General features: G+C 52.7%; 9 protein-coding genes across 9 annotated transcripts; 6 read left to right on the top strand and 3 right to left on the bottom strand.

Annotated features, from left to right (window-relative positions):
* Window positions 1-287: 287 nt before the first annotated feature.
* On the top strand, window positions 288-1,403 carry NECHADRAFT_80648 (uncharacterized protein; the record flags this gene model as incomplete). The annotated part of the gene is made up of 1 exon (XM_003051259.1): window positions 288-1,403. The coding sequence occupies one exon, from the start codon at window positions 288-290 to the stop codon at window positions 1,401-1,403; it is 1,116 nt and encodes a 371-aa protein (XP_003051305.1).
* A 430-nt stretch (window positions 1,404-1,833) lies between these two features.
* On the top strand, window positions 1,834-3,564 carry NECHADRAFT_80647 (uncharacterized protein; the record flags this gene model as incomplete). The annotated part of the gene is made up of 1 exon (XM_003051258.1): window positions 1,834-3,564. One exon carries the CDS (start codon window positions 1,834-1,836, stop codon window positions 3,562-3,564), a length of 1,731 nt encoding a protein of 576 aa, XP_003051304.1.
* NECHADRAFT_69635 (uncharacterized protein) lies at window positions 3,547-4,389 on the bottom strand (the record flags this gene model as incomplete). The annotated part of the gene is made up of 1 exon (XM_003050871.1): window positions 3,547-4,389. The coding sequence occupies one exon, from the start codon at window positions 4,387-4,389 to the stop codon at window positions 4,012-4,014; it is 378 nt and encodes a 125-aa protein (XP_003050917.1). The 3' UTR covers window positions 3,547-4,011.
* A 189-nt stretch (window positions 4,390-4,578) lies between these two features.
* On the bottom strand, window positions 4,579-7,630 carry NECHADRAFT_69633 (glycosyltransferase family 2; the record flags this gene model as incomplete). The annotated part of the gene is made up of 3 exons (XM_003050870.1): window positions 4,579-5,518; window positions 5,568-7,339; window positions 7,406-7,630. The coding sequence occupies 3 exons, from the start codon at window positions 7,628-7,630 to the stop codon at window positions 4,798-4,800; spliced, it is 2,718 nt and encodes a 905-aa protein (XP_003050916.1). The 3' UTR covers window positions 4,579-4,797.
* Window positions 7,631-10,528: 2,898 nt separating this feature from the next.
* On the top strand, window positions 10,529-11,983 carry NECHADRAFT_69631 (uncharacterized protein; the record flags this gene model as incomplete). Its single annotated transcript, XM_003051257.1, has 2 exons — window positions 10,529-11,060; window positions 11,166-11,983. The coding sequence occupies 2 exons, from the start codon at window positions 10,529-10,531 to the stop codon at window positions 11,774-11,776; spliced, it is 1,143 nt and encodes a 380-aa protein (XP_003051303.1). The 3' UTR covers window positions 11,777-11,983.
* A 1,196-nt stretch (window positions 11,984-13,179) lies between these two features.
* On the top strand, window positions 13,180-14,334 carry NECHADRAFT_80644 (uncharacterized protein; the record flags this gene model as incomplete). The annotated part of the gene is made up of 4 exons (XM_003051256.1): window positions 13,180-13,437; window positions 13,485-13,638; window positions 13,691-14,023; window positions 14,078-14,334. 4 exons carry the CDS (start codon window positions 13,180-13,182, stop codon window positions 14,332-14,334), a joined length of 1,002 nt encoding a protein of 333 aa, XP_003051302.1.
* Window positions 14,335-15,621: 1,287 nt separating this feature from the next.
* On the top strand, window positions 15,622-17,635 carry NECHADRAFT_106143 (uncharacterized protein; the record flags this gene model as incomplete). The annotated part of the gene is made up of 3 exons (XM_003051255.1): window positions 15,622-15,672; window positions 15,918-16,171; window positions 16,375-17,635. The coding sequence occupies 3 exons, from the start codon at window positions 15,622-15,624 to the stop codon at window positions 17,633-17,635; spliced, it is 1,566 nt and encodes a 521-aa protein (XP_003051301.1).
* A 1,352-nt stretch (window positions 17,636-18,987) lies between these two features.
* On the bottom strand, window positions 18,988-21,190 carry NECHADRAFT_69625 (uncharacterized protein; the record flags this gene model as incomplete). Its single annotated transcript, XM_003050869.1, has 3 exons — window positions 18,988-19,064; window positions 19,113-20,662; window positions 20,717-21,190. 2 exons carry the CDS (start codon window positions 21,188-21,190, stop codon window positions 19,976-19,978), a joined length of 1,161 nt encoding a protein of 386 aa, XP_003050915.1. The 3' UTR covers window positions 18,988-19,064; window positions 19,113-19,975.
* Window positions 21,191-22,362: 1,172 nt separating this feature from the next.
* NECHADRAFT_61369 (uncharacterized protein) lies at window positions 22,363-24,095 on the top strand. Its single transcript, XM_003051254.1, has 4 exons — window positions 22,363-22,432; window positions 22,503-23,653; window positions 23,703-23,789; window positions 23,839-24,095. The coding sequence occupies exons 1-4, from the start codon at window positions 22,390-22,392 to the stop codon at window positions 23,893-23,895; spliced, it is 1,338 nt and encodes a 445-aa protein (XP_003051300.1). The 5' UTR covers window positions 22,363-22,389; the 3' UTR covers window positions 23,896-24,095.
* The last annotated feature ends 331 nt before the right edge of the window (window positions 24,096-24,426 follow it).

Raw genomic sequence — 24,426 nt, 5'->3', positions numbered from 1 at the left:
CCAAGCCTATCAGCATGATTGCTGCCATAGAAACAAACATAGGGGGGTCACCCCGCTAAGCCATAGTTTGCAGCAGATATGAGAGTGAATATGGATGCTTCATCCACCCTCTGTCGCCTTCGCTTTGACCAGCACTAGCCTCCTAGGTGAATGATGACCAGGCAAGTATACAAACACTCGACTTTTCCACAACTCACCCCATCCCATAAACCTTCACACCTACACATCATCCCCAACACAACACCCGCACCTGGCTTTTCACATCCTCCACAAAGGAAAGACAGGTCATGTTCAGGTCGCAGAGCAGTGACTCTTGGGGCACCCGTGGCAACAAGCAGGATCACATGCAGCTCAAGCGAGACGGGTCAGCCAGTGACTCTGAGAGCTACCTTCGCATGATCCGCTACGAGGAGAGTCGCACTGACGACAATGAAACTCAACTGTCTCATTCAGACGCTCAGCAGCCCCAGCATCATGGCAACCACCCGGGTGGCATGATTACCCAGAGACACGGCGCCTCGGGACTCCACGATGACCGTCATCTCCTTCGCATGCACAACATTTGGTACCTCTCTCCCCTTCAAGCCGCCAACCAGGTATCCCCAGTCGTCAAATACATCTACGAGTGGGTGATGAGCCAGGCCAGAGATCTTCCTGGCATCACCCCAGAGAGAATCAACGGTGATGCCCTCTTACACAACCTGGAGGAGTCTGGTTCATCCACTCGGATCAAAGAGTACTTCAAAGCACTCTTCACCCCTCCGCCAAGCAGCCGCGTTCAGGGCGTCAGAGACCAAACCATGTGCTATGGCGTCGTCCCTCACCGAGAGAGCATCGAAGGTCCTCGACCCCCAACTCCTGCCATGCTGTATGGCTACAGCCTCGACATATTCTCCGATGCCGAGAAGCAGCAACAGACCCTTTTCGAAGCAGAAGCCACCCGGGCCTGCCTCTACCCTTTCTTCACGATTGAAGTTCAGGGCGACGGACCGACTTCGACGGGCTCCCTTTGGGCAGCTACCAACACGTGCCTCGCCAGCTCAGCCGGCTGCGTTGCCCTCTTCAACAAGCTCGAGCGCCGAGTTCATCAAGTCACTGGTCCGTTCTCTCCCGAGCTCAACAACGTCGCCTTCAGCATCGCCATGAACGGCACCGAGGCCCGACTCTTTGTCACCTACCGCATGGACGAAGGCATGTACGGCATGTACAAGGCAAAGAGTTTCCTACTCCAGGATCCGGATCACCACATCATGTTCCACAAATGTGTCCTGAATATCATAGAATGGGGACAGCAGCGACTCGTCAAGATCCGGGATGCTCTGCGATACCTGCGAGCAAACGACCCGAACGAGGCCATGAGGACCAAGACCAACTTCCGGTACGCCGACCTTGGTGAGATCTGAGAAGCTGATCAGGCATCTTGTGATTTTCTTTTCTTTGTATTCAATGAATAAGCCTCCTGTGGTCTCGCTTGGTTGTATCTATGAGGATTACAGACCTCCTTGTTAGAGGCCAGACAGGATGAGAGCAGAGCTTGGGCCGAAACGGATGTACCACTTGCAGGACGACAAAAATTAGTAGCTAGCTCAGTCCGCAACAAGGAGTTTTTAAATTTGACTGCCTGTCGTGATTTTTTTATTCCAGCCCACTATTTCACGTGTTTAAACGTCAAAGCCTCCATCGTGAAGCATCACCGGCTTCTACAACTCGAAGGCTGGTTGATGCCTACTAATCGACCCACAATAGGTAGGCAGCCAACACTCACTACGCCGCAAATATTTCTACTTAATCACAATCGAGCGGCAAACTACACCTTCGCAAGAGCATGCGACAATGGGGACCAATCAGCCTGGCCTCCTCGGCCTCTCAACTGAACTCCTCTTTCACATCATCAACTACGTCCATCCATCATCGCATCTCTCACTCGCCCTCACATGCTCCAAACTCCACCGCCACTCCCAACCAATTCTTGATCGCCACCGCGCTGCCCACAGCATCGTGTCCGACCTACAGCCTGAGAGTGTGCTCGAGCTTCTGAGGGGTGCTGATCCATGCAGTGTCGAGCTCTGGCATGTGCGGGAGCTGGAGCTCTGGGGTAATCGGAGTAGCTTGGAGGAATGGCGACCATGGGACGTGGGTATGACGGGTACGGTACGACTCACCGACGCAGAGCCTATCGAATCAAATCTGAAAAGAGAAGAAATTATGGGCTTCTTCTCAATGGCGAAGCAATGGTGGGATATACCCGAAGATGAATTCGACGCTGCGAGGAACGAGCTTGAGGCTGGCGGGGACGGTTTCCTCAAGATGCTCATGATCGCCTCATGTCCCAGACTGCACAGCATCAGATTCGCCAAGGAGAAAGAAGATTACATGCATAAAAGTCTCCATTGGATGGCAAAGGCCGTATCATGGAGCATGGACAGCGGTAGATGGCCGCCAGGCTTCCAGTCCCTACGCAACATTGCCATTGGCGTCTGGACGGGGGTACCGACACCGCCAGAAGAACAAGAAGAGTGGGAGTTGGGCTTCTTTGACTTTGCAGCCGTTCTCAATCTTCCTGCCATTCACAGCGTGTACATCAGAGACCTTTATCCAGAGTGGAAGGACGAGGGCAACGATGATCCGGCTTCCGTGGAGGAGAATTATCGCCTCGATCCCCGCTCGTCAACCATTCAGCACATCTACATCGACCGCGCCCAAGGCCTACAGATATTCTACGATCCCTTTCTGGGCGTCGGTAAGGATCTACAGTCTATGACTCTTCGGGGCCTCGATGATTGGAGCCAATGCGATGACACGGATGCGATCCCCGAGTCCTTGAGCAGAAACCACCCCGACACGTTCCGCAAGATGACCTTTTACAGGCCGACGGGCCTTCATGGATATAGGTGCGGTGTCTACATGCCAGACCAGATACGAGGCCCCTTCCCCGGCATGAGGCAAGTGTCCGTGGGCATATCCGACATCGATCTGCTAGCCATGGCAGAAATTGACTCGAAGCCAACCATTGAAGCGTACGTCGACTATTGGTGTAACGGGTTCCTGCCAAAGAACCTCGAGGTCATCATGATCTGGGGAGAGCCGGGCAACGGCAACGACTGGCTCGACCTGGACGACGATGTTATGATGGACTATACCGACACAGCCATCGCTGCTGTGATCAAAGCTGGCACCTACAAGAACCTCAAGGTCATCTACCTCGACGATATCGAAAGGCAGACAGAAACTCAACGCCCAAGGGTCTGTTTCCAAAAGTCGATCGCCGCGGGGAGGGAGATGGGCGTGCACGTCTACACCCTGACAAATAGGGAAGATGGTGGGTACTGGAGGGAGTTTCCTGTTGCTGCAGACAAATTCGATCTGAAGACGGGGCCATTTGGAGAGAGGCCTACTTCGTGGAGGATCAATCGAAGGGAAGGGGTGTGGGAGGATCCAGGTTGTGAGGGATGTGGAGAGTGTGAAGAGTGCTTGAGGGTATACCCAGAACACGTGTGGAAGAGTGCCGCAGCTTCAGTAGCTGAGGGTCCAGAGAAGATGGATGTGCATGTTGTCCATATTTGAGCAGGTATATAGACCAGGCCAGCGAGATGTCACCAGTATACCTTAGACCTCTCTTTGCAACCATAATCCATAGACATAGCTCCAGTACCCTCCTGTGACGAATATCGCGAATGCACATGTGCGCTCATTAGGAAGTGGCATCTTCTCTTGGGCTTAACCCGTAGTGTACACATTTTTACACCAGGCGGCATCTTCTCAGCTAGCCCTGCGATACCATCTTTTCAATCCCGATCATCTACTCCGCCTCAATCCTAACTTCATGTAAGCATCGTTCTTCAACCAGTAAACAACCTCACCTCATGAAACACAGACCAAGAAACTAGCCTCGTCGCGATCCCCTCAAACCTTTGCCACCTGATGATCCCTCGTCAAACGTACCCTCAAGGCCGCGCGGCGTACTCGTAAACCGGACAAAAAACCACGCGTCAATAGCCAATTGAAGTCATTTCATCCACCATTCTCGTATCCCATCGCCCTCCTCCACCACGTCCCCAACCCCCTCCCCTCCATCTCCTCAGCAAACTCCGCCACAGACTCTGTCTCGTCAAACCCCATAGCCCTCTTGCCCGTATCCTCCACGGGGGCAGGCTTCGCGACGCATCGGAAATCTTTGTATCGTAGTGCCTGGACGCTCGCTACCCACTCGGTCAGCCCCGCCGCGTCGCGGCCTTCGGCGAACATGATGCCTGGCGATCCGCCGCTGCGCACTAGCAGCCAGTCTACATTGAGCTGTTGGGCTGCGCGCCGGACGCGCTGGAGCTTCTTTCGTGACGTGATGTGATGTGTGCGGATTAAACAGTTAAAGAGTCCGGCTGTGCGTGGCATTGTTGAGTTGCAGAGATTAAAGTTACAAGGCTGGAGTTGCGATAAGTGACCGCCGGACTTTTATGAATCCGACTACTATAACCCAACATCACCGCAGAATTCACATACGGCCATCCTCACAGTTCGTTCAACAGCCAAAGAATGGATAAGACGGATTCGAGTCATCAGGAGACCATCCCGACATATGCACATCTAAAAATAATGTTTAACATTCCACCTAACGCCGTTCCTACCATCTTCCACATGTACAATAATCATGGCATCAAAGTGTACCCACACGCTGATCCAACCATCCGCTTCATATTCTGCTTCCAGCATTCGCTATAGTCGTAAGAGGGGTATAATGTCAAGGGGATCCAAATCTCCTCGATGATCCCTACCAACACCGCACACTCCACTCCATCCACCTTAGACACCTCGGAACATGCGCACCACCAAGAACCACATCGCACCGAGGAACTTGAAGGCGCTCAAACCTGCCACACTCCAGAGCACGATGGACATGTAAATGTTTGATCGCTGCTCCTGAATACTCTCCTTGTCCTCCTTGCTGGGGCTGATTCTGTCCAGGCCGGCTGAGCTGAGCACCAGAGCAGCGATAGCAAAGTTGGTCACCATCCAGATCAGGACGACACCAGTACGGACACCCTTGTAGTAGTCCATCTGCTTTTCCTGGAGCTGCGAGGGAGTTGGCTCCTTCTTGACAATCACCTCCTTCTGGGCAAAAACAGCAAGTTCTCGTTGATACTGCGCGTTAAGATCACCCTCATCGGGAAGATCTGTCTTGGCCGTGCCGTCCTTTGTATTGACAGAGGGCAGCTTCTCCACCTTGTCGTCACCCTTGGTACCCCAAGAAACATCGTGTGTGTTGCAAAAGGCGTACACGTTCAGAACGTTGGTAAAGCCTGGCGTCAGGAGCATGTACTGCACGAACGAGGTAGCCATGTGCCAGGGGTCCAGCATGATTATGGAAGCGATCAACCAGATACCCCATGTCGACATGACCGAGATGATGAGCATGTAAAAGACCTTATTCTTGAGAATGTCAGAAACTCGGAACCCGTCCTCGTCGTTCACGTCGGCCATGATAGACTTGACAGAGATGAAGATTGCAGCGAAGAGAAGGTAGCTGGATCATTGTTAGCCTCAGAAAGATCAAAGTTGAAAGGCACACTTACATCATGATGCCGGCCCAGAACCAAACCATGGCAGCATAGAGTCCACCAGACCCTGAAGGTCGGTTACCCAGAGACAGTACAAAGCATGTAATCAAGATGACACCGTAGAGCCAGGTGAAGACAACACCCAGGATCTCGCCGGTACGACCAAGTAAGCTATCGTCTCCCAAACTCGTCGTCAGAATCTTAAAGACCAGGAAGAAGTTACCGATAGCGAACCAGGCGAAGATCATGTTGATAGTGTTGAAGATGAACTCGATGAAGAAGGCAAACTTCCTCAAGAAGGTGTGATCAGACCGGAGGAAGTCGAGGAAGTGGACACTGGCATAGATGGCAGCGAAGAATGAACCGTTGAGCCAACGACGACGCTGAAGAACCAGCTCAGTAATCGTGTCTGGCACATCAGTCTCACCGGTAGCCGACTTGACGTATTGCAAGATCCAGTGGCAGTTTCTCTTGGTGACCAGCTCGAAGCAGAGAATTCGATCTTCGGCCAGATACATGTTGGACTCGAAAAGACCAGCGTCACTACCACCGTGAAGCGTCTCACCGAGGAAGTACTTCTCCAAGGGACCCTGGCCGTTCTTGTCGTTCTGGAGTGCGACGTATCGGTAGGCGGAAAAGGCACCGGGCAGCACAGAAATGAATCCAAAGGCGGATTCCAAAGGCTTGTCCAAGATGTTACTCATCTTGTACTCAAAGTTCTGCGCAGCAACCAGAGGGTTCAGGAGGTATTTTCCTCCCTTGCCCAACATGGCCTTGATTTCACCACAAGCACCACCGCACATGGGCTCCAGGTCGAAGGCCTTCCAGAGATGGTAGATCGAGCTACCACCGGGTCGGGTACCAGCATCGAGGAGGACGCAAATGTTGGGGTTAAGGACGTTGCCAAATGCCGTAAAGAACCATCGATGAGAGTTGATCTTCTTGGCGTTCTTCTCCTTCAGACAGAAGAGGATCTGAACTGGTTGGCGACCGTGCACAAGCTGGACCACATCGTTCTTGATCGCAAGATGTGTCTGCGTAGTGTACTCGTAAATATGAGCTTCCACGTCCTTTCCGTTGACTTGTTGCTTGGCGATACCCTCCTGGTACACACCCATACCCGCCAAAAGAGCCTTTGTCCTGTTGTTGATCTTAGCTCGGCCATCGCTGACCACGCAAACAACAATCTTCTTCCAGGCATCTTGGCCCCAAGTCTTGCTGTTGGGTCGGTTGCACATGTACTCAATGTTCTTGAAGACACCCGACATGGTTCGCGCAAAGAGAATGTCGTCTTCGTTATACATGGTGACAACGATAAACAACTCGGTGTGTCGAGGCTTGCTGAACAGTTTTTGTCGGAGAGTGAAGTCATTGTCGAAGAAATCGTTAGGATCGCACGTTGCGGCCGAGTATCGCATGTGTGTGAACTCATCACGTTCGCCGTGGTTAACCTGCGAAAGGAGAACGGGAGGAACAGGGCAATCAAGCACCAGGTTTCCTCGGTAGAGCTTGACCTGCTTCACAGTCTTCCATCGCTTGATTCCACCCTGCTGAGGCTGGTCCTGGTATGGCTCGCTAGGCGCATCCGAGTCTTGGTGCTGCAGCATAGGTCGGTCGGCCGGGTCATCATAGGCTTGGTCGTACCGCTGATCGTAACCTTGATCATACGTATCGTAGCCTTGAGGGCGAGGCTCGTAGGGCTGGTTTCCGTACGCATCGTGGTGGTCTTGCGGGTTGACGGCGTAGTCGCCGCCGTGGCCATACCCAGACAAGTTATCGACGGATTGCTACAAACAGCGTCAGTGTATCTGCTCCAGCAAACCCCACGCGAAAGACCCAACACAAGCACTTACCGCAGCATTCAGGTCGAGTCGGTCGCTGGGAGTCCCTAGTCTGTTTGGGTCGGGGCCCGAGGGCATGTTCAGATGAGGCTGCGAGTGACCATACTGATTGTAACGATTGTCGTCAAAGGGATTCTCTTCCATCTGGTAACCGTGCTGGGCCATATACTGCTGCTGCCCTGGCGACGGCGTCCGATGTGGCTGCTGCTGCTGCTGCGCGCCATAGCGCTGATCCATCTCGTTATTGTAGTAGTCGTCGTCTGCGCGAATTCAAGGTTAGAATATAGGTATCGATACTGGACAGAGTGTCTAAAGGCGCAGAGGTAATGTTTCGCTCGGAGCCGAGTGGGTTGGGTTCGTGGATGCTCCGCCACGCTCGTGTACGTCTGTGGCATACGCAAGCGAGGGCGACAGAGGGAAGCATCCGACAATCAAGGGGTAATGGGCGTATTGGACTTGCCTAAGCGGTTGTAAGACATGACGGCGGAAGTTTATGCGCACTCAAAGGGCGCTCTGCAATCGTCGGCAAAAGGGTCGCAAGTTTGGGGTGCGCAAGTGGTTGCGCGGGCGGTTGCCCGGGTTTCTGAAACAAGGGGGGCCTGGGGGGGAGATTGTCCGTGTTTGATCGAGAGTGAGTGACGTCGCGCGAAGCTCGGGGCTCGGCACCAACCGGCGGGGGAGAAGCGGGTTGGTTGCTTGTGCGATGGAGGAGGTGGTGAGGTTGGTTGTTAAAGATGAAGCTCAAAAATTGATGCTTTGGCCCTACAGTGATGGACTTTAGTGGTTGTCGTGAAGCAGCTGACAGTGTTTACCTACATGTCCGTCGGGGCGTTGTCGGGGGAGTGGGGGGAGGGGGCTAGGGTGGCAGCTGAATGCGTCGATGCGGCCGGAATGCACTCAACGGCTACCTAATTAATTATTAGGTATGAATGTCTGTGATTCAGAGAGGCCGGTAACAGAGCAAGAGAGAAAAAAGAGGAGGAGGAGAAAAAATCAGTCAGCTTCACAGGGCAGTCATCATGAGAAGTAGTAATGCCTTCCTCAGCCCGATTCCTTTGACTGTCAGCCGAGCCCCAGCTAGATCCATCCTAGTTCCCTTCAAAGCCTAGCCCCAGGCCGAGCCCCCGCCAAATATCCAGCCCAGATGGGTCTGGACAAGCCATGTTATCCAGCTCTGGTGCCGGCGAGCCTTGTCGCCAGCCTCTTTGCAGTCTGCCAGGCCCTAGTGGAACTCAGGCAAGGCGTTCTGGTCCCCTCTCACTGCTCGCTTCCCTTCCTTTGATGCAGCTTATCCGTCGGTCTATGTGAGGGAAGACCGAATGGACCTATCACAGTTTGCTGACTTTCTGACTGGCTTCCGTAGCCAACCCTTACACCCCCTGCTTGCAGAATCCTCTTCTGCTTGCAACTGCCAGACGAGATGTTGACGTTGTCGGGCTTTATCTCACGGACGGATACCAAGAGGCCCTGATCAGCACGAGACCAAAAATAAAAATAATCTCAGCCGTCAATAGTCCGCCACAATTGCGTCTCCGGGTTGGTGTGCCATTGTGTTACTGCGCCACAGCATCTTATTCGGCTCGCCTCTGTTCCGCGTGTAGGGCAGCTGGCGCGTGGCATTGGATGGCATGGCACAGTTTGCGAGCGGTTTTCGCATACCCTTTGCCTCACCCCGTCATTTTCGCATCCGTTGCTCTGGCGCTGGTGGGCATTTCCGCGTATCATGTAGGCTATCGCCCTGCTGTCGCTTGTATGTGGATCACCCTGCCCGTCATACTCTGTTGGTCCTCATTTCATCTCCCGCCAGCCAACATGCAGAAACGCCCACTGCAGGCGCCCAAGATGAAGGGAAAGTGCAGAAAGGCCAACAAATGAATCAGTATCCATAAATAGGCGGTCTTGTTCATCCCGTCCTGGGGAAACACAAGGCCAGGTACCATGATCAGCCCTTTGGCTGCTGCACGGGCTTCTTTCGTTGCTTATTCCCGCGACCGCCACACGACCCTTCATGTCGTTGAGATGCAACGGTTAGAGTCAGGCTAGAGAATGGCTTGCTGAGAAGTCAAACTGAATCAGTTGGCATTCACTACCAACACGGTTCTCGACTCGAATGAAGATGACAGTTCTCATCTTCCACATCATTCAGCCGCTCCTCGTCTCCCTCCCTTCGGAGTCCAGCTGATCCCTCACGATAACCTTAATCAAGCGCCCTCTAAAATGTGTAGGGTCACGGGACCCAGCTCAGCTCCTCCACCACGGGCCAATAGATGCCTCGGTCCGTCCCTTAGCATGTCGCTCAAACAACCGCTTGACCTTATTCGTTCCTCCAAACCACATCTGGGCGCCTCTGGGAGATCCAAATCCTTCCTCCTTGCAACGGCCCATCCTCGCATGCTTCCGTATGGAAGGAATTTCCCAACCATCACAAGCTAGACCAATCACCATGGAGCAGTCATGCAGGTAACCCTACTGAACGGTCACGCCCTTGGGATCGTCGACAGCGATTCTCTCACAGTGGGAAGTCCTCCGTCTGACTCTGGGGACAAGAAGCTCCGAAATCTTGTTCATGGTTGGACATGCTACATCACCGTTGAACCCCTTACAGCAATCTTCGAGTGAAGGTTATTCATGACTGCCGCGCTGCATCTCACGATATGCCGCCTCGACAGCCCCTCCCGCCCAAGGCCCTGCCCTTGCAGCCTTGGTCGTTTTAAAGTCGCACCTAGGCTTGCTAGCCCAGTCAAGTCTTTTCAGCTCATGCAACTTTAGGGTTAAATGGCTGTTTTATCATGGAAGAATGACCAATGGGACGTATTCACCCCTGGTAGCTTCATGTCGGACAGTCACCTCTATCGGCGGGTACGACTCCCACCCGATTGTTGCACCTCATCTGGCTGGGATGAACCACGCCCGAGGGCATGGAGAGGTCAGAGGACTTGGCAGACGGTGTAAATATATGCCGCATTGATGGAAGTCTTACGGCGAGGTCCTGGGAGACTCATAAGGAGCGAGACCCCCTCCCGGTAGTGCTGGTTGACTCTCCTCCTCATTCTGTTGCTCTCGTTGACTCAGTGAGAACTTAATCTTTATTTGCCCCTGGTTCTGGGGTACAACTTTGACAAAATGGCACGTTTAATGTCCCTTCTTGGCCTCTGGCTCTATCTCTTTCCCCTCGCTCTCTCCCTCGACTTTGAGAGTGTCACCATCAGTCGAGACCTAGGCAACGTTGGACACACATGTATAAGCAAATGTCTCTACTACACCATCATCAGCGACATGGGAAAGGCCATGGGCTGCGATGACCCCTATGACAACAACTGTTATTGTGCTACAGCATCTGCGTCGGCATCCCTAGCAGATGCTTGGATGTCCCAGTGCGCCACCAAAACATGCTCAGCAGGAGATCGATCCCGAGACTTGAGCTCCATGCAGTCCATCTACGCCTCTTATTGTATGGGGGCCGGATTTACTCAGCCTGGTGCCACCAACTGGTACAGCCCAGCCGAAGCGACGGAGGAGCCTCAGTCACCCTCAGGGGAGGATGACGATGATAGCACCAACGCGGAGCCTAGCAAAACAGTCGATTCAGGCTCAGTCGAAACAACAACACGCTTGACCATTGTCACACAGACGACAGAGGGAGGCGCAGGCCCGTCCAAGTCGCGGGGTAAGTTCCTGCTACTCATGGTGACAGTTCCTTTGCTGTTGCTCCAGGTACTGTGCCTGTGTCTGGCGTGTGTAACTTGAGTGTGTGCTAACTCACTTCTCTTAGTAACTGTCGAGGCGACCTCGACCTATTACGTGAACCCAGACGGATCTGCTGCACAGATCAACCTATCCGATTCGAGCGACAACTCGGCTGTCAAGATTGGCGTTGGTGTAGCAGTACCTGTAGTGGCTATTGCGGCGATTGGACTATTTGCTTGGTGGTTCATCAGACGGAGAAAGCAACGACAAGCACAGACTCTCCCGACTACACAACCCGTCACCGAAACTACCGCAGGTGGCGGTGCTGGTATTGCACCAGAGCGAAAGGACACGATACAGAGGAAGCCCATTGGTGCCACCGCAGTCTCTCCCGTCTCATCTATGTCTCATACCAACGAACTCTCTGGGGTCGGAGTCCAACGTGAGGTTTCTGGTCGGGAGGTTCACCCTTTCCCCGCCGTGACACCAAGTCCACCCGTCCAGGTCCCTGGACAACACGAGATGACCGGCGACGGTTGGCGGCCGAATCTGGAGATGGATGGACGGGATGCCCGAGTGGAGATGTCAGGAGAGGCCAGGCCACCTGAGCTGCCGGGGCAGACGAGCAGCCCGCCTCCCGTGTATACGGCGCACGAGACTACACAGAGGTGGGAACTGCCCGATAACTCGCGATAAGGAACTGATCTGGAAGAGTCCGTGTGGGTTTCCGTTTGGTCTTCGCAGCTTCATCAGTAATGGAAGCGCGTTTCATGTTTCGTTCTTACTTATTCTTGTATCTCTAGTCAACTGATGGGAGGAGTTGGGGATGGGGTCCAGCATTGGTGTATGGAGACGGGACGTTAAATGGAATAGGGCCACAATATTGATACCAGTTGAATCGTCACCGTTGTTGCATAGAAAGGATTGTCCACAACATTGGGGAGATTATGCTCATCCTTTTCTTATCCTTTTCTCATTCTTTTCTTATCTCCTACTATGCCTCCTACTTTCATCACTGACACGAGATCATAACACAACGTCACACTGTACACCATCTCCTCATGATAACTCGCAGAACCCTCAAATGGGTCATGAGGGCCGGCAAAAAGATGAACCAAGTAAAAAAAGCATGATGCTCCAGTCGACAAAAAGTGTAAAAGAAAGGGTCTGGCCGGGGATTGAACCCGGGACCTCTCGCAAGCTTGCTTTCGGGTTTGCCCTAAGCGAGAATCATACCACTAGACCACCAGACCGAGTCAAGTGAGGAGCACGTGATGCTCCTGTTGCTTGGATACGGTGGGCGAAAATTGTGTCTAAGCGGGCAGTTGCGGACGGCCGTTGGCAGCTGCTGACACCTCGCCTCGGACGCCTCGTTCCGTTGACACTGTCAACGCCCAAACTTACATCGTCAGAGATTGTCGTGTCAGTTTCAAGCTTTGCTGCATCTCGATTATTCTATTCCTGAGGTGTCTTGGTGTAGATAAAATCTCTGTCCATAGAGCCTACTTACAAGCATAAACAATCGACCCATCCAAAGTCCGCTCCTCCGCAACCGTCTCCATCGTACAATTCGCCTAGGGCTGAATTAATAATCTTGTACTCACCTCCCACGCGTCCACCGTATAAACTTGACCTAGCGCAAGCCACACCCGCCCATCGCTACCCGCGGACTGCGTGGCCCAGACCAGATGATGAGAAACTCCCAAGACCATCCGTGGGTTCTGGTTGGTCCGTCCAGACCCGTGGGCAGGAGTCGGAGTAATCTGGCAGCTTGTGTGACCCAAAGGTTACGCCGTCCCAGGCAGAATGGGGACAGAGGCCATCGTGAAGTGCGGACTTGTGTGGATGGGCAAGACGCGGCCGGTGTATTGTGATTAGAAATATTTGCGTATTGTGTCTGGATGGGTCAAACCATCATAGTTGCGGAGATTGGGCTTCGAAGGGGTCGTAAAGAGCGTGGTCGAGTATATAAGACAGGTGTAGTCGAGCTGTATGACAAGTTCATCAGCACTCAAACGATCAGCACTCAAATCCCAGACAATCATACCTTCAAGCTTACACCTATCCATTCTGCTCTTTACCAACTTTGAACCACCACAATGTCTTCTCCTCAGCTCATCACTGTCTATGGTGCTACTGGCGCCCAAGGCGGCAGCGTTGTCCAGTCCCTTCTCCAGAACAAATCCCAAGCCTTCAAGATCCGTGGAATCACTCGGAACCCTGACTCTGACAAGGCCAAGGCCCTGAAGGAACAGGGTGTCGAGGTCGTCAAGGCCGATGGTCTTGTCAAGAAGGAAGTGGTCGAAGCCTTCAAGGACAGCTGGGGAGTCTTTGTCAATACGAACTCGGATGATCCTGTAAGTTATCAAGATCAGCAACAAAGAAATTTCTAATAGGAATCTAGGCTGTGAGCCAACCTGGCGGCCCAAGTGAGACAGACTTGGGTAAGAGCATCGTTGATGCCGCCGCGGAAGCTGGAGTTCGTCACTTCGTGTATAGTGGTATGGCTTCTGCGTCCGAGATCACTGGAGGAGCCGTCCCCAACAAGGCCTTCGAGGGTATGTTCTTTTTCGCTTTCAGCTCGTGTTTCTTCTTCCTAATTCTTCGCAGAGAAGCATGCCATTGGAGAATATGCCAAGAACAAGGGTGTCTTCGACACTGTCAACATCGTCAGCCCTGGCTGGTACATGGAGAACCATCTCGTCGAGGAAGTTGCCCCTGTCCTTGGAGGATTCCCTTTCACTCCTGATGAAGAGGGATACCTGACTCTGCACATCCCTCGCTGGGGCGGCAACGACGAGATTCCCTTCATCGCGATTGGCGACGACTATGGTGATATTGTCCACGGTATCTTCCTCGATCCCAGCAAGCACAACGGACGCCTCACTCAGGGCATCAGCTCTAGCTCGAAGCCTGAGCAGCTCGTCTCTGACTTTGAGAAGTGTATGTGCCAGATGCCCCTTTGATTTATTGTCCCAGCAACTGACTGTTTGATAGTGACTGGTAAGAAGGCCCGGTTCGTGTCCATCGAGGACTGGAAGACGATGGAGACATACGGAGTCGAGGCTTTTGAAACGGTCAAGTACATGTTCGGCTTTTGCCAGCATTCGGGCGGCTTGTACTATGGCGTTCCCAACGACGTGGTCACCACAGGTGAGCTGAAGGCGAAGGCGGCCGAGGCCAAGGGAGAGTCTGGCGACAATGCGAAGCTGATGACCCTGGAGAGGTTCCTTGGAAAGTATTTCGCCTTGTAGTCGTCTAGAACTGTCTTTATTCGGGGTTGAGGATGGAAGCGGAGTCGTGTAGGTCGAGGAGGGAGGATTGGTAGTCTAGATCTGGATGATTCCATGTTGTCAGCACCAAAGCCAGCAAGTTTCAGTAAGAATTCAAACAGAGTAAAAACACATTGCTGGCCTTTAAATTCTTCGGTGGTGCTAAATTTTGAAATCAAAAACTTGACCATGGGAAAAGCGTCAGTGTCGGCGTGGTGACTGCTCCAAAACACCGATTAACGGGGGTAAATAGAGACCTACCGACAGTGATTTCGCATCGCAGAGGGGATGAACTTCAATGCCAAACAATAATATCAAAGAGGTAGCTTCATTTAGTCGAGATAAAATCAAACATGTCGAGTGCAATGTTGCCGTGATTTCCAGGGACAAAGAGGTGCACGCAGGCCTGGTGCAGATTGATTGTTAGGCGTGCCAAATTCAATGCCCCTCAATTCCCGCCGATTAATTCCCTCTGCTGCCTGGTCAATTCAGCTGTTGGTTTAGTGCGTTTACGGTAAACCTGCTCGCTATATCTCGGGGCTGCGAAAGGTTCAGACGGAGAGATATCGCACCCAGAGTCGCCTGCACACTCCCCCCAAAGGAGTGCACCGGAAATCAAAAGTAAAATTCTTTAGTCAGGCATTGTTCTATGGCCTTTATTTGTGCTATTCGACTTTTTTTCTTTTTGATTTCCCTGTGGTACGTACTTTGGTGGTCGTGTTCGTCCGATCACTGACGGTGCTGTAGCTCCTCGGCCCCTGAGGCACCGACCTCCCTTCCTAAACGGCAGCAGCGAAGAACCTCGCGGCCCGCACCTGCCCTGGCCCTTTTCTTCCCTTATCCAACACACTCAGAGAGGCGGCCTCGACCTCTTCTCCTTCCTCCGCACGCTTCCATCGAGGTCAACCTCCCTCTCCTTCATCGCGCACCTCGAAGCGAAGCTCAACACCGACTGCATTTTCCCACTCAGGCCTCGCCCATCTTCTTTCTATATCGTTCTCTGATATTCCGCCATCCTCACTCCTTTCTTCCCAGGCCGGATTATCTCCAGGCCGCCTGTGGTTGCCCTACCTACGGTGGCCCTCACCTCGCGCACAAAACTCCCCTCCACCACCCGCCCCTCTCCTCTCTTTTTTCTCCACCAAACATCACCGCTCAGGACAACCGTCTCTTGAAAGCAAACCTCCTCTGCGCACCTCGACTGCTTGAACCAGTCGAGGCTTCTCTTTCACTCTGCTCCCCGGTCTTCTTTCTCGTACATGAGCAACGATGAGTGACAACATCGACCCCCGCGAGAACGAGAAGCGGCTCATCGCCATGGTAAGTGTCTCTCTCTCACTACCTATTGTATCCCATGACATTCCCTTTGTCCCTTTCCCTTTGTTTGGCCCTCTCCTCTTCAGTCATGCACATCCGTGGATGGTCAAGATTCTCTTGCAGCATCGCGTCATCAACACGCACGTATGTTCTCGCGGCCAAAACACTGCCTTTCCTCTCTCCCTTCATTGATCCTCACGCTTTGTGTCATCACCAAGAGCAGCTCCTAATCACCCAAATCTCTTTAGGCCGACCTCAATCGTCTTCGACAGGAGGAACTTCCCTTGAGCGCTGAAGAAAAGCGAGGTCCGTCCTTTAACCCCACCCGTCGGAACGGAACCGACCACATCAACCCTGCCCTGAAGGAGGGACTCTCCAACAAGTGGACCGTCAAGATCGACGATGAGGAGTCTCGTCAAACCGAGGGTCTCGAGATCGAGAACGCACGTCCATGGGGAAAGGAGAAGGCCCGGGAATTCCTTGAGACTCGTGGATACACTGGGTAAGTTCATCTATCCATAATATCGGACATATCTAATCCTTGTAAAGAGGTAGAGGCATCCCGTCTGCCGTCCCCAAGAGAGGTCGCGGAGATGACGACATTGAATCTTTCCCCCCAACCAAGAAGTCGGGTAACCGAACCCCCTTCAAGCCAGCTGCACCGGGTTAGGATCCTCGTGTGCAGGGCTCGGTCGGTCAGAACAGTGCCCCATCTGTCACCTTGGCCCAATGGGGTCCCCAAAACACCACTCCGGCTCCCGAGCAGCCTCTTGTTGCTACTCAGAAGGTTGACACTGTGAGCCCCAAGGTCCAGCATGAAAGCAACGGAAATGTCCCCGAAGCCGCCGGCGCCACCCCTGCCTCTACGAACCTCAAGTTCATTCTCAACACCATGACCTTGGATCCCACTCTGGCGGAACACGTCATCGGCACCGGACAGTGTCAGGTCGTGCCTGGAAAGGACGAGGCACTCTCCTTTGCCGCAGAATTGGTTATGAAGTTGCTCATCAGTGAGAACAGAGCTGTCCTAGAACTCTCGGCTCTGGGAAAGCCGCGCCGAGCCATAGATGCTTTAGAACTGGGCAGCCCAGTCATTGATGGTCAGTTCTGTGCCTTCGCTCAGCTGTCCAATGGTGGTTTCTTTTACCTTCGTTTCGCCGACGAGAGCGAAACCAAGAAGTTCAAACGGCACCTTTCCAAGATGCAGAAGTCGGCCCGGGCCCATCAACCTCAGGAGAAGACCGGCGAGGTCGGCCAGCAGCAGACTGATCAGCAGCAGATTGATCAGGAGATTCTCGAGCAGCAGCAGCTTGAGCCGCAGCAGCCTGACCAACAGCAGTCTGATCAGCAGGCGGGATCGGTGGTCTCCCTCGCAAACCTCAATGATGATCTCGAGCCACTTATTTCCATGAATGGCTGGACGACTGTCGACAACAATCAGGCGCTCAACTTGGAGAATGCGACCAGACACGTCGTTGTCCTGGTCAACCGGATGCTGGCTAAAATGACCCCAAAGGAGCGAGAAATGGCTCTGAAGGAGGAATTTTTCCAACCAGCTCTTGAGGGCATTACAGACGGCATCATTGAGCACTGGGTCCAGAACGGGTTCTTCCGAGGCTACAACGACAGCCTGAAGAATAAGTTCTGCGACCTGCTGCAGGGGATGGTACAATTCCAGATCGACTTTCTTCGTCGTCAGAACGAAGGGTTCAAGGAGAAGGACCAGGGCGTTCAGCAAGCAACTCAAGGTGTTCGTGCCCTTTCTCTGCGAGATGCACCCGCCTCTGTCCCATCCTATGCCCCTCAGCAGCGTGCCGTCAGCCATCAGCAGGGTCATTCTACGTCTGCTTCTCTGCTTGGCACCCAGCTTGAAGGATGCAAGGGCCTAAGCGCTTCTCGCTATGCAAGTGGACGTGTTGAATTTGCGAACTGCTTCACCGGTACTCGCATCAAGAAAGAGCAGTAAGTCAGACCAGACTACTGTTCTCCTCTCCGAGGCATTCAGTCTCGTGCAGGTAATCACATGGTTGGAGATGGAAGAGAATCAGTGTGTGTGCTAAATCATTCGGGCATTTGCATGGTGCTCCGGTTACTGACCGCCTGGCACTTGACCAAGTCAAGTTGGAGACATCAATCTTTGACGAAAGGGTACTAAGGCAGGCGGACGGTTTGATACTTGAGAAGGCATGTTTGTAAGGTGTGCACAGGATCTGTCCTTGGTAGAAGCTTGCAAGATAGCCCAAATGATGAATACACACAGATTTGACATGAAGATGGAGTTCAGTGACTGTCGAGAGTATCCGTCGAGTGAATATTATTCTTTTTGAATTGTTCATTCATCATGATTGTAGGTTGAGCTTTTTTTGGCATTTCCCCTGATAGACGTCCAAGAGCTGCTGCGAGTCTCGATCAAGCCCATCGCTCCCAGCGAGAGCCTCGGTGGCTAATTGCGCAGCTTCGTGGTAACGGCGGAAGAAGTATAGCTCCTCGACAGCATGGATGACCTCCTGGATGACCATTTTAGAAGCCCCTGGTCCTAAGGGCAGTTTGATCTTTTTATGTATCTGAATTTTTCTCAGTCTCTCGATTTCAAAAATGGTACGAGCAGAAAGGGATGCCTACATCGCCGTTTTCAACTTTTGTCTTGTAGTCACGCTGGATTGCCCGCCACGCCTCTTCTGTCTGACCGGTACGACGATTTTCCTTTGTGTCTGCCTCTCCCTCGTCAGAGGAGACGTCTGCGATGGAAAAGTTGGCGAGGGGGTCTTCTTCGTCCATTTTTTGTGAGGTTGAGTTGTGTTGAAGGAGGAGATGAGATTTCTGGAGGGAAGAAGTTGGTGATGGACCCACTTGAAGTTTGTGGTGTTTTGTGGTTGGTTGGTGGCGTCACTTGAGAACAAAGAGTCAAACTTTGATGGCTGAAGTTGGTGGACAATAGCAGAAGTAAAAGGATAGTATCCTATGGGATATTAATCATTTGTATTTTTTTTTCTTGGCAGAAACTATATAGTTTAAAGAAGGTGAGAATGGGATTGTAATCCAAGTCCAAGACCGTAACAACACCTTGCAAAGCCATGATACATAAAAAAGTAAAGGAATAAAAAAATGCACTCAAAATTATACAACCAGACATCCTTACAAATCCATATATAAACATCCATGTTCTCGATAGCATCGGCGTACAACGCTCCGAGGTGGAGAGTCTGATGTAACAACGTGGGGCAGGGTCCTCGGAACGCGGGGCATATCAGGACGACACTCCAGCTTCTGGTGTCTGGATCGGTACTCGATTTCTCATCTTGCAAATCATATAGACACCATGAATACTCAAGTTGAAAGACTCGTTGAAAAGGCGTGGAAGAAGTTTGAGGAGACGCCCAAGGATAAGAGGCTATGTGAGTTGTTACCTCAAGATTTGGAGCATGCGTCTAACTCGTCTCTAGTAATCGGCGTCGCTGGCATCCCAGGTTCCGGCAAGACAACCTTGTCCCAGATCATCACTGCACGCCTCAATGCCCGCGCGGACCCCTCGTCTCCTCCTCCCGCAACTTTTGTCCCCATGGACGGCTTCCACCTCACCCGCGCTGCCCTCTCAGCCATGCCCGACCCAGCTACGGCCCACTTCCGCCGCGGGGCAGCCTTCACCTTTGACGCTCCCAAATTCTTGGCCCTTGTTCAAGCTCTGTCTGCGACTCCGATCCCGTCGGAACCTGTCCTCGCACCATCATTTGATCATGCTCTCAAAGATCCGCGAGACGATGACATTGAGGTCAGGCCGGAGCACCGCATCGTCGTGCTGGAGGGCAACTATCTCGCCCTGGATCAGGATGTGTGGCGCGATGCGGCGGGGCTACTAGATGAGCTATGGTTCGTCGAAGTCGACTATGAGGTTGCGAGGAGGAGATTGAGGGAGAGGCATGTGAGAGCAGGTATTGTAAAGGACCTCGAGGAAGGGGACCGAAGGGCTGTGGAGAATGACTTGGTAAACGGGGATGAGATTATCAAGTATAGACTTAAAGTAGACGAAGTCATCCAGAGTCGGGAAGACGGCAGCTGGGTGCACGAGTAGGGCGAATGAGTAAGATAGAAGTAGCTTGGTTTATATGTTCTGTTGACCAATGTCAATGGATATCACTTCTAAATACTATATCTAAGCTATGTGTCATGAGCATCAAGAACATTTTGTAACACGACTGAGCTATGCAAAACAAAGGAAAGAAAAAAAGAACACCATGAATCCCTACTCCAGCGCTGTGTCAAACCAGCAATCCCAAAACCACAAGCAGATCTGTCATGTCGTATACATTCATGTCTCAGGCGTCCGAGCCCTTTCAGCGCTCAGTTTCCGGATCTCCTGAGCCATGCTCTGGCCCTTGCCCTTCCGGGCAGACGTTACCGAGTTGCGGCCAGCGCTCTGGGAAACGTCTAGGCCCAGGACTTCGATGAGCTCTGGGATCTCGGCGTGGTCTCGCGTCGTCTTCATGCGATGGCACCACGTCACCCTCTTTTCCTCGTCCCCGTAATCTTTTCTCCTGCCGTTCTCGCGTCCTGGTGCTGAATCTTGAGGATCTTCCAGCGTGTCCATGGGTTGGAACTTTTCGTCGCGTGGTGTTGTAACTGGTGTGAGGATATTGCGCGGCTCAAAGAGGAATTCGCCGCCAACCTGGCGCTGGTCGCCCATCTTGAGAACATTTCCAGTAGGTAGCTGCTTAACACCCTGAACAATACTATCCACAATGCTCCGTGTCATGCTCTTGCGCATGTATGCAGGTTTCGCACCCATCTGAAGCGTCTTGGTCATGCCCAAGGCATGGAAGAGAGACCTCGTCGGGTCCGTATAGACGGGGAATCGGCAGTTTGTCTCGTTCACGTACATGTCGATGAGGGCGGGATCACCACAGCCAATCACTGCGATAAAGGTGCTGACGGGGAGTCGGAGGAGAGCTTCGGGAGTTACGGCGTCAGACAAAGACCGAAGAAATTCTTGGCAGTTCTGCAACTTCCATGTTAGAGTTTATACGGGCTTCAGGGGTTGGGGTTGATGTACGCCGCAGAAGAAGTGCCGGACAAAGATGATGAGCACACGTCGGGCTACATTGCTGCCCGTGTATAGGCTCGAGAAGGGATGCGATTTTCCATGGCGGTCTAGAACGATGTAGTCTTCGATCTTTTTGAGGAGTTCGGGGGGAGGTAGCTCGTTTGTGGTGGCTACCTCGCCCTCAAAGTCCTCGGGTTGCGACTTGTCGATCTTGATCGACTGAGGAGGGGTTTTGTTGGAAACAGGCTTGCGATGTATGGTGAAGCCGTTGTTCGGTTGAGGCAGCTTCTCGTCGTATCCAGCCTCCAGGGCTTTCTCGTCGAGGTCTTCGTTCTTGGACTGGATCGATACAGGTCTTGGGGGTAGTGTCGGGGCTCGTTCGAATGAGGGCTCCTCGGGAGCTACGTTCTCGACAGTCTTCCTCTCGATAGGAGACTTCTCATCTGGCCCTGACGCCAGGTTTTCCGGGTTGGAGGCTCCCATTCTAGCAGAACAGGCCTCCTAGGCGACTGTAGAGGCAAAACTGGAAGAGTAAAAAAACGTGAGACAGGAATTGATGGTCTAGTTAAGCGCCGTGCTGCTGGTGAGACAGTGAAGGAAAGCTGAAAGACGGAGTGGAGGGGCACCGGGCGGCCCGAAGTGGCGCTGCTAGCAGAAGCTCCAGCTTATAAGGCTCCAGTGGAGAAACGGTTGTAGCGATGGGCCACGCAAGCCTTGGCTTGGTAACGGCTGATGATGGCTTGTCTGCTCACGAGGCGGAGGATCATGACAAGTCGGAGTCAGGGAAAGGACGTGACAGGGTTTCGGAGGCGCCCCTTTAAGAGGCCATTCGTGAATTCTGTGGCTTTTGACCCTTAGACCGTGATGCCCTGAATTTGGACGGGTTAGGCTTGATTTCAGCGGCTGGTGAGGTCATAGTCTGGCCCTTTTTGGCGGGGGGATCTTCACGTCCCGTTACCCTAGAGTCAGGCATTAGACGGACAATACGATCAAAATGGCTACATTTTTCGGGTTCTCGTCATGGGGCTTGAGGCCTCCAGACGTCAGATACTTGCTTGCAGCTACCCTGCGCCAAGTTTTCCCAGCTGCTGAATGATGCCAGGTGTTTCACAGCTCAAAAGCCACCAACAACTGCAGGGTCGTGGCATGGAAACAGATCAACCTGCACTGAAATATTGAATGCAAAAATAACACGCCAAACCTCGATTGATGGACCTAATGAGTCCCCGTCTTACTCGATTTCAGGAACCAGGAGGTGGCGCAGACGTTGTGACCTCAAGGATAGGCCAGCTCCGGGACTATTCTCTTACGTAGGCTGAAACATTTGTATACTTGGTCATCAATGTTGTAAGCTGAGAGTCAGCTATGGCTTTTACAATACGAAGTATTGCGGATAACAAGAATAATTCACATTATCCCACACTCTTAATAATACTCCAGTATTCACCGAATCCTCGCGTGGCCAACGTGTGATGCACCCACTTTCGTCATGTCAAAAATCTGTTGTGGGGACTTGGGGTGACAAAAGTGCTGCACACCAAAATGGCACCCTAATGAACAGCTATTTATGTCACCTAAGCTAAAACTCTGGTGGGGTAATGTCTTCCCACTCCCTCCAACCCTCCCACCATTTCTCTTCTTGACAGCAGCATTGCTCTTTCACCCTCACGTAGTTAGCCAAAATGGCAGCTCAAGTACCCACCGAAGCTCTCAAGGAGCTCAACGGTAAGCGTCTTCCCCGAACGAGGCTGTGAACCGTTAGGCCCGGATCGAACTGACTCCGAGCGCCCCGCAGTGGCCGAAGGCTCTCAGAAGCCCGGCGCAACCGCCCAATCCAAGACCGACGCTGCCGGCGACGAACACGGCGGAGATGATTCTGAAGACGAAGCCGATGGACACGTCGACGGCGCCGCCCCTACTGGCGAGGCCACCAAGAAGAAGAAGAAGAGAAAGCCCAAGAAGAAGAAGAAGCACCCCACCAGCCAGACTGACCCTCCCCGCGTCATGATCAGCCAGCTGTTCCCTAACAAGGCCTACCCCAAGGGAGAGGAGGTTGAGTACAAGGATGAGAACAACTACCGCACTACAAACGAGGAGAAGCGTCACCTGGACAACCTCAACAGCGACTTCCTGGCTGATTTCCGGGAGGCGGCCGAGATTCATCGCCAAGTGCGCCAGTGGACGCAAAAGACTGTTAAGCCCGGCCAGACCTTGACCGAGATCGCCGAGGGTATTGAGAACAGTGTCCGTGCCTTGACCGGTCACGATGGTTTGACTGAGGGTGATGCCATGAAGGCTGGTATGGGCTTCCCTTGCGGTCTGAGTCTCAACCACTGCGCCGCGCACTACACTCCCAACGCCGGCAACAAGATGGTTCTGCAGCAGGAGGATGTCATGAAGGTGGACTTTGGTGTCCACGTCAACGGCCGCATCGTCGACTCGGCCTTTACCATGGCTTTCGAGCCCAAGTACGATAACCTGCTCCAGGCTGTTAAGGATGCCACCAACGCGGGTATCCGCGAGGCAGGCATTGACGCCCGAGTTGGTGAGATTGGAGGCGTTATCCAGGAAGTGATGGAGAGCTTCGAGGTTGAGATTGACGGAACTACATACCCCGTCAAGAGTATCCGCAACTTGACGGGCCACAATATTCTGCCCTACAGCATCCACGGCACCAAGGCGGTGCCCATTGTCAAGAGTAACGATCAGACAAAGATGGAGGAGGGCGATGTCTTTGCCATCGAGACGTTCGGCAGCACCGGCAACGGATACGTCCGGGATGACATGGAGACGTCGCACTACGCGAAGCGAGGAGACTCGCAGCACGTTGACCTGCGCCTGAGCTCGGCCAAGAATCTGCTCAACGTGATCAACAAGAACTTTGGCACGCTGCCGTTCTGCCGACGATACCTGGACCGCCTCGGCTCGGACAAGTATCTGCTCGGGGTGAGTGGCTATGATGTGTGTTTTTGGAGGTGAAGCTAACAGCGTGCAGCTCAACAGCCTTGTCAACAGCGGCATTGTCGAAGCGTACCCGCCCTTGTGTGACAAGAAGGGCTCATACACTGCTCAGTTTGAGCATGTAAGTGAAGCCTGCATATAGTGTGGTACTATTGACTAACGGTGTATAGACCATTCTGATTCGACCCACCGTGAAGGAGGTCGTCAGCCGTGGTGATGACTACTAGCCGATACATTACAAACGGAGCTATGTAATGGATTGCAAGAAGGACTCTGAAATACGGTTCCCATCTTTTGATGCGTGCATAGCCTCTTGAGGAAAATCTGTATAGTTTGATGACTTGAGTTTGACAAAGTTGCAATGACCATGCCTCCTGTTGCACAAGACTGCACTGCATTAAGCTGCCATTGACCACGTCCCTGGTTTCGAGCATGCATAAGCGCCTGGAATTGCTACCTACGTAGTTGTGATGGATGCCTTTTATGCAAGTATCTGGCCATTTTGACGAGTCTGCAAGATCCCGATCGATTGCGTCCTAAAAACGTGGCTGACAGGAGAATCAATTATTCGAAACATGCCCCTTCTTGCACATTCCAGCATTGAGACCCTGAATTTGCACAAGTCAATCCCTTCCCGATCTCGACGAACCCAGAAAGAGGATCTTGCGGCGGTTGGCCAATGCTTGGTCCTTGATCGCCAATACCTTGGGTCCCTTCTCCGGTTTTTCCCCATCCTTTGACGCACTCGCCACCTTGTG

The sequence above is a fragment of the Fusarium vanettenii genome, assembly GCF_000151355.1.
Source record: "Fusarium vanettenii 77-13-4 chromosome 5 genomic scaffold NECHAsca_5_chr5_3_0, whole genome shotgun sequence".
NCBI classification, from domain to species: Eukaryota; Fungi; Ascomycota; class Sordariomycetes; order Hypocreales; family Nectriaceae; genus Fusarium; species Fusarium vanettenii.
Note: the sequence above shows the minus strand (reverse complement) of the source record. Positions and strands in the feature narration are given on the sequence as shown.

What these genes read in the sequence shown, in the direction of transcription:
- NECHADRAFT_61369 (XM_003051254.1), top strand. Translation starts at nt 22,390, where the DNA reads ATGGCAGCTCAAGTACCCACCGAAGCTCTCAAGGAGCTCAACG. An exon ending in CGGACAAGTATCTGCTCGGG is followed by an intron (nt 23,654 to 23,702) that starts GTGAGTGGCTAT and finishes AACAGCGTGCAG; the next exon opens with CTCAACAGCCTTGTCAACAG. An exon ending in ACACTGCTCAGTTTGAGCAT is followed by an intron (nt 23,790 to 23,838) that starts GTAAGTGAAGCC and finishes AACGGTGTATAG; the next exon opens with ACCATTCTGATTCGACCCAC.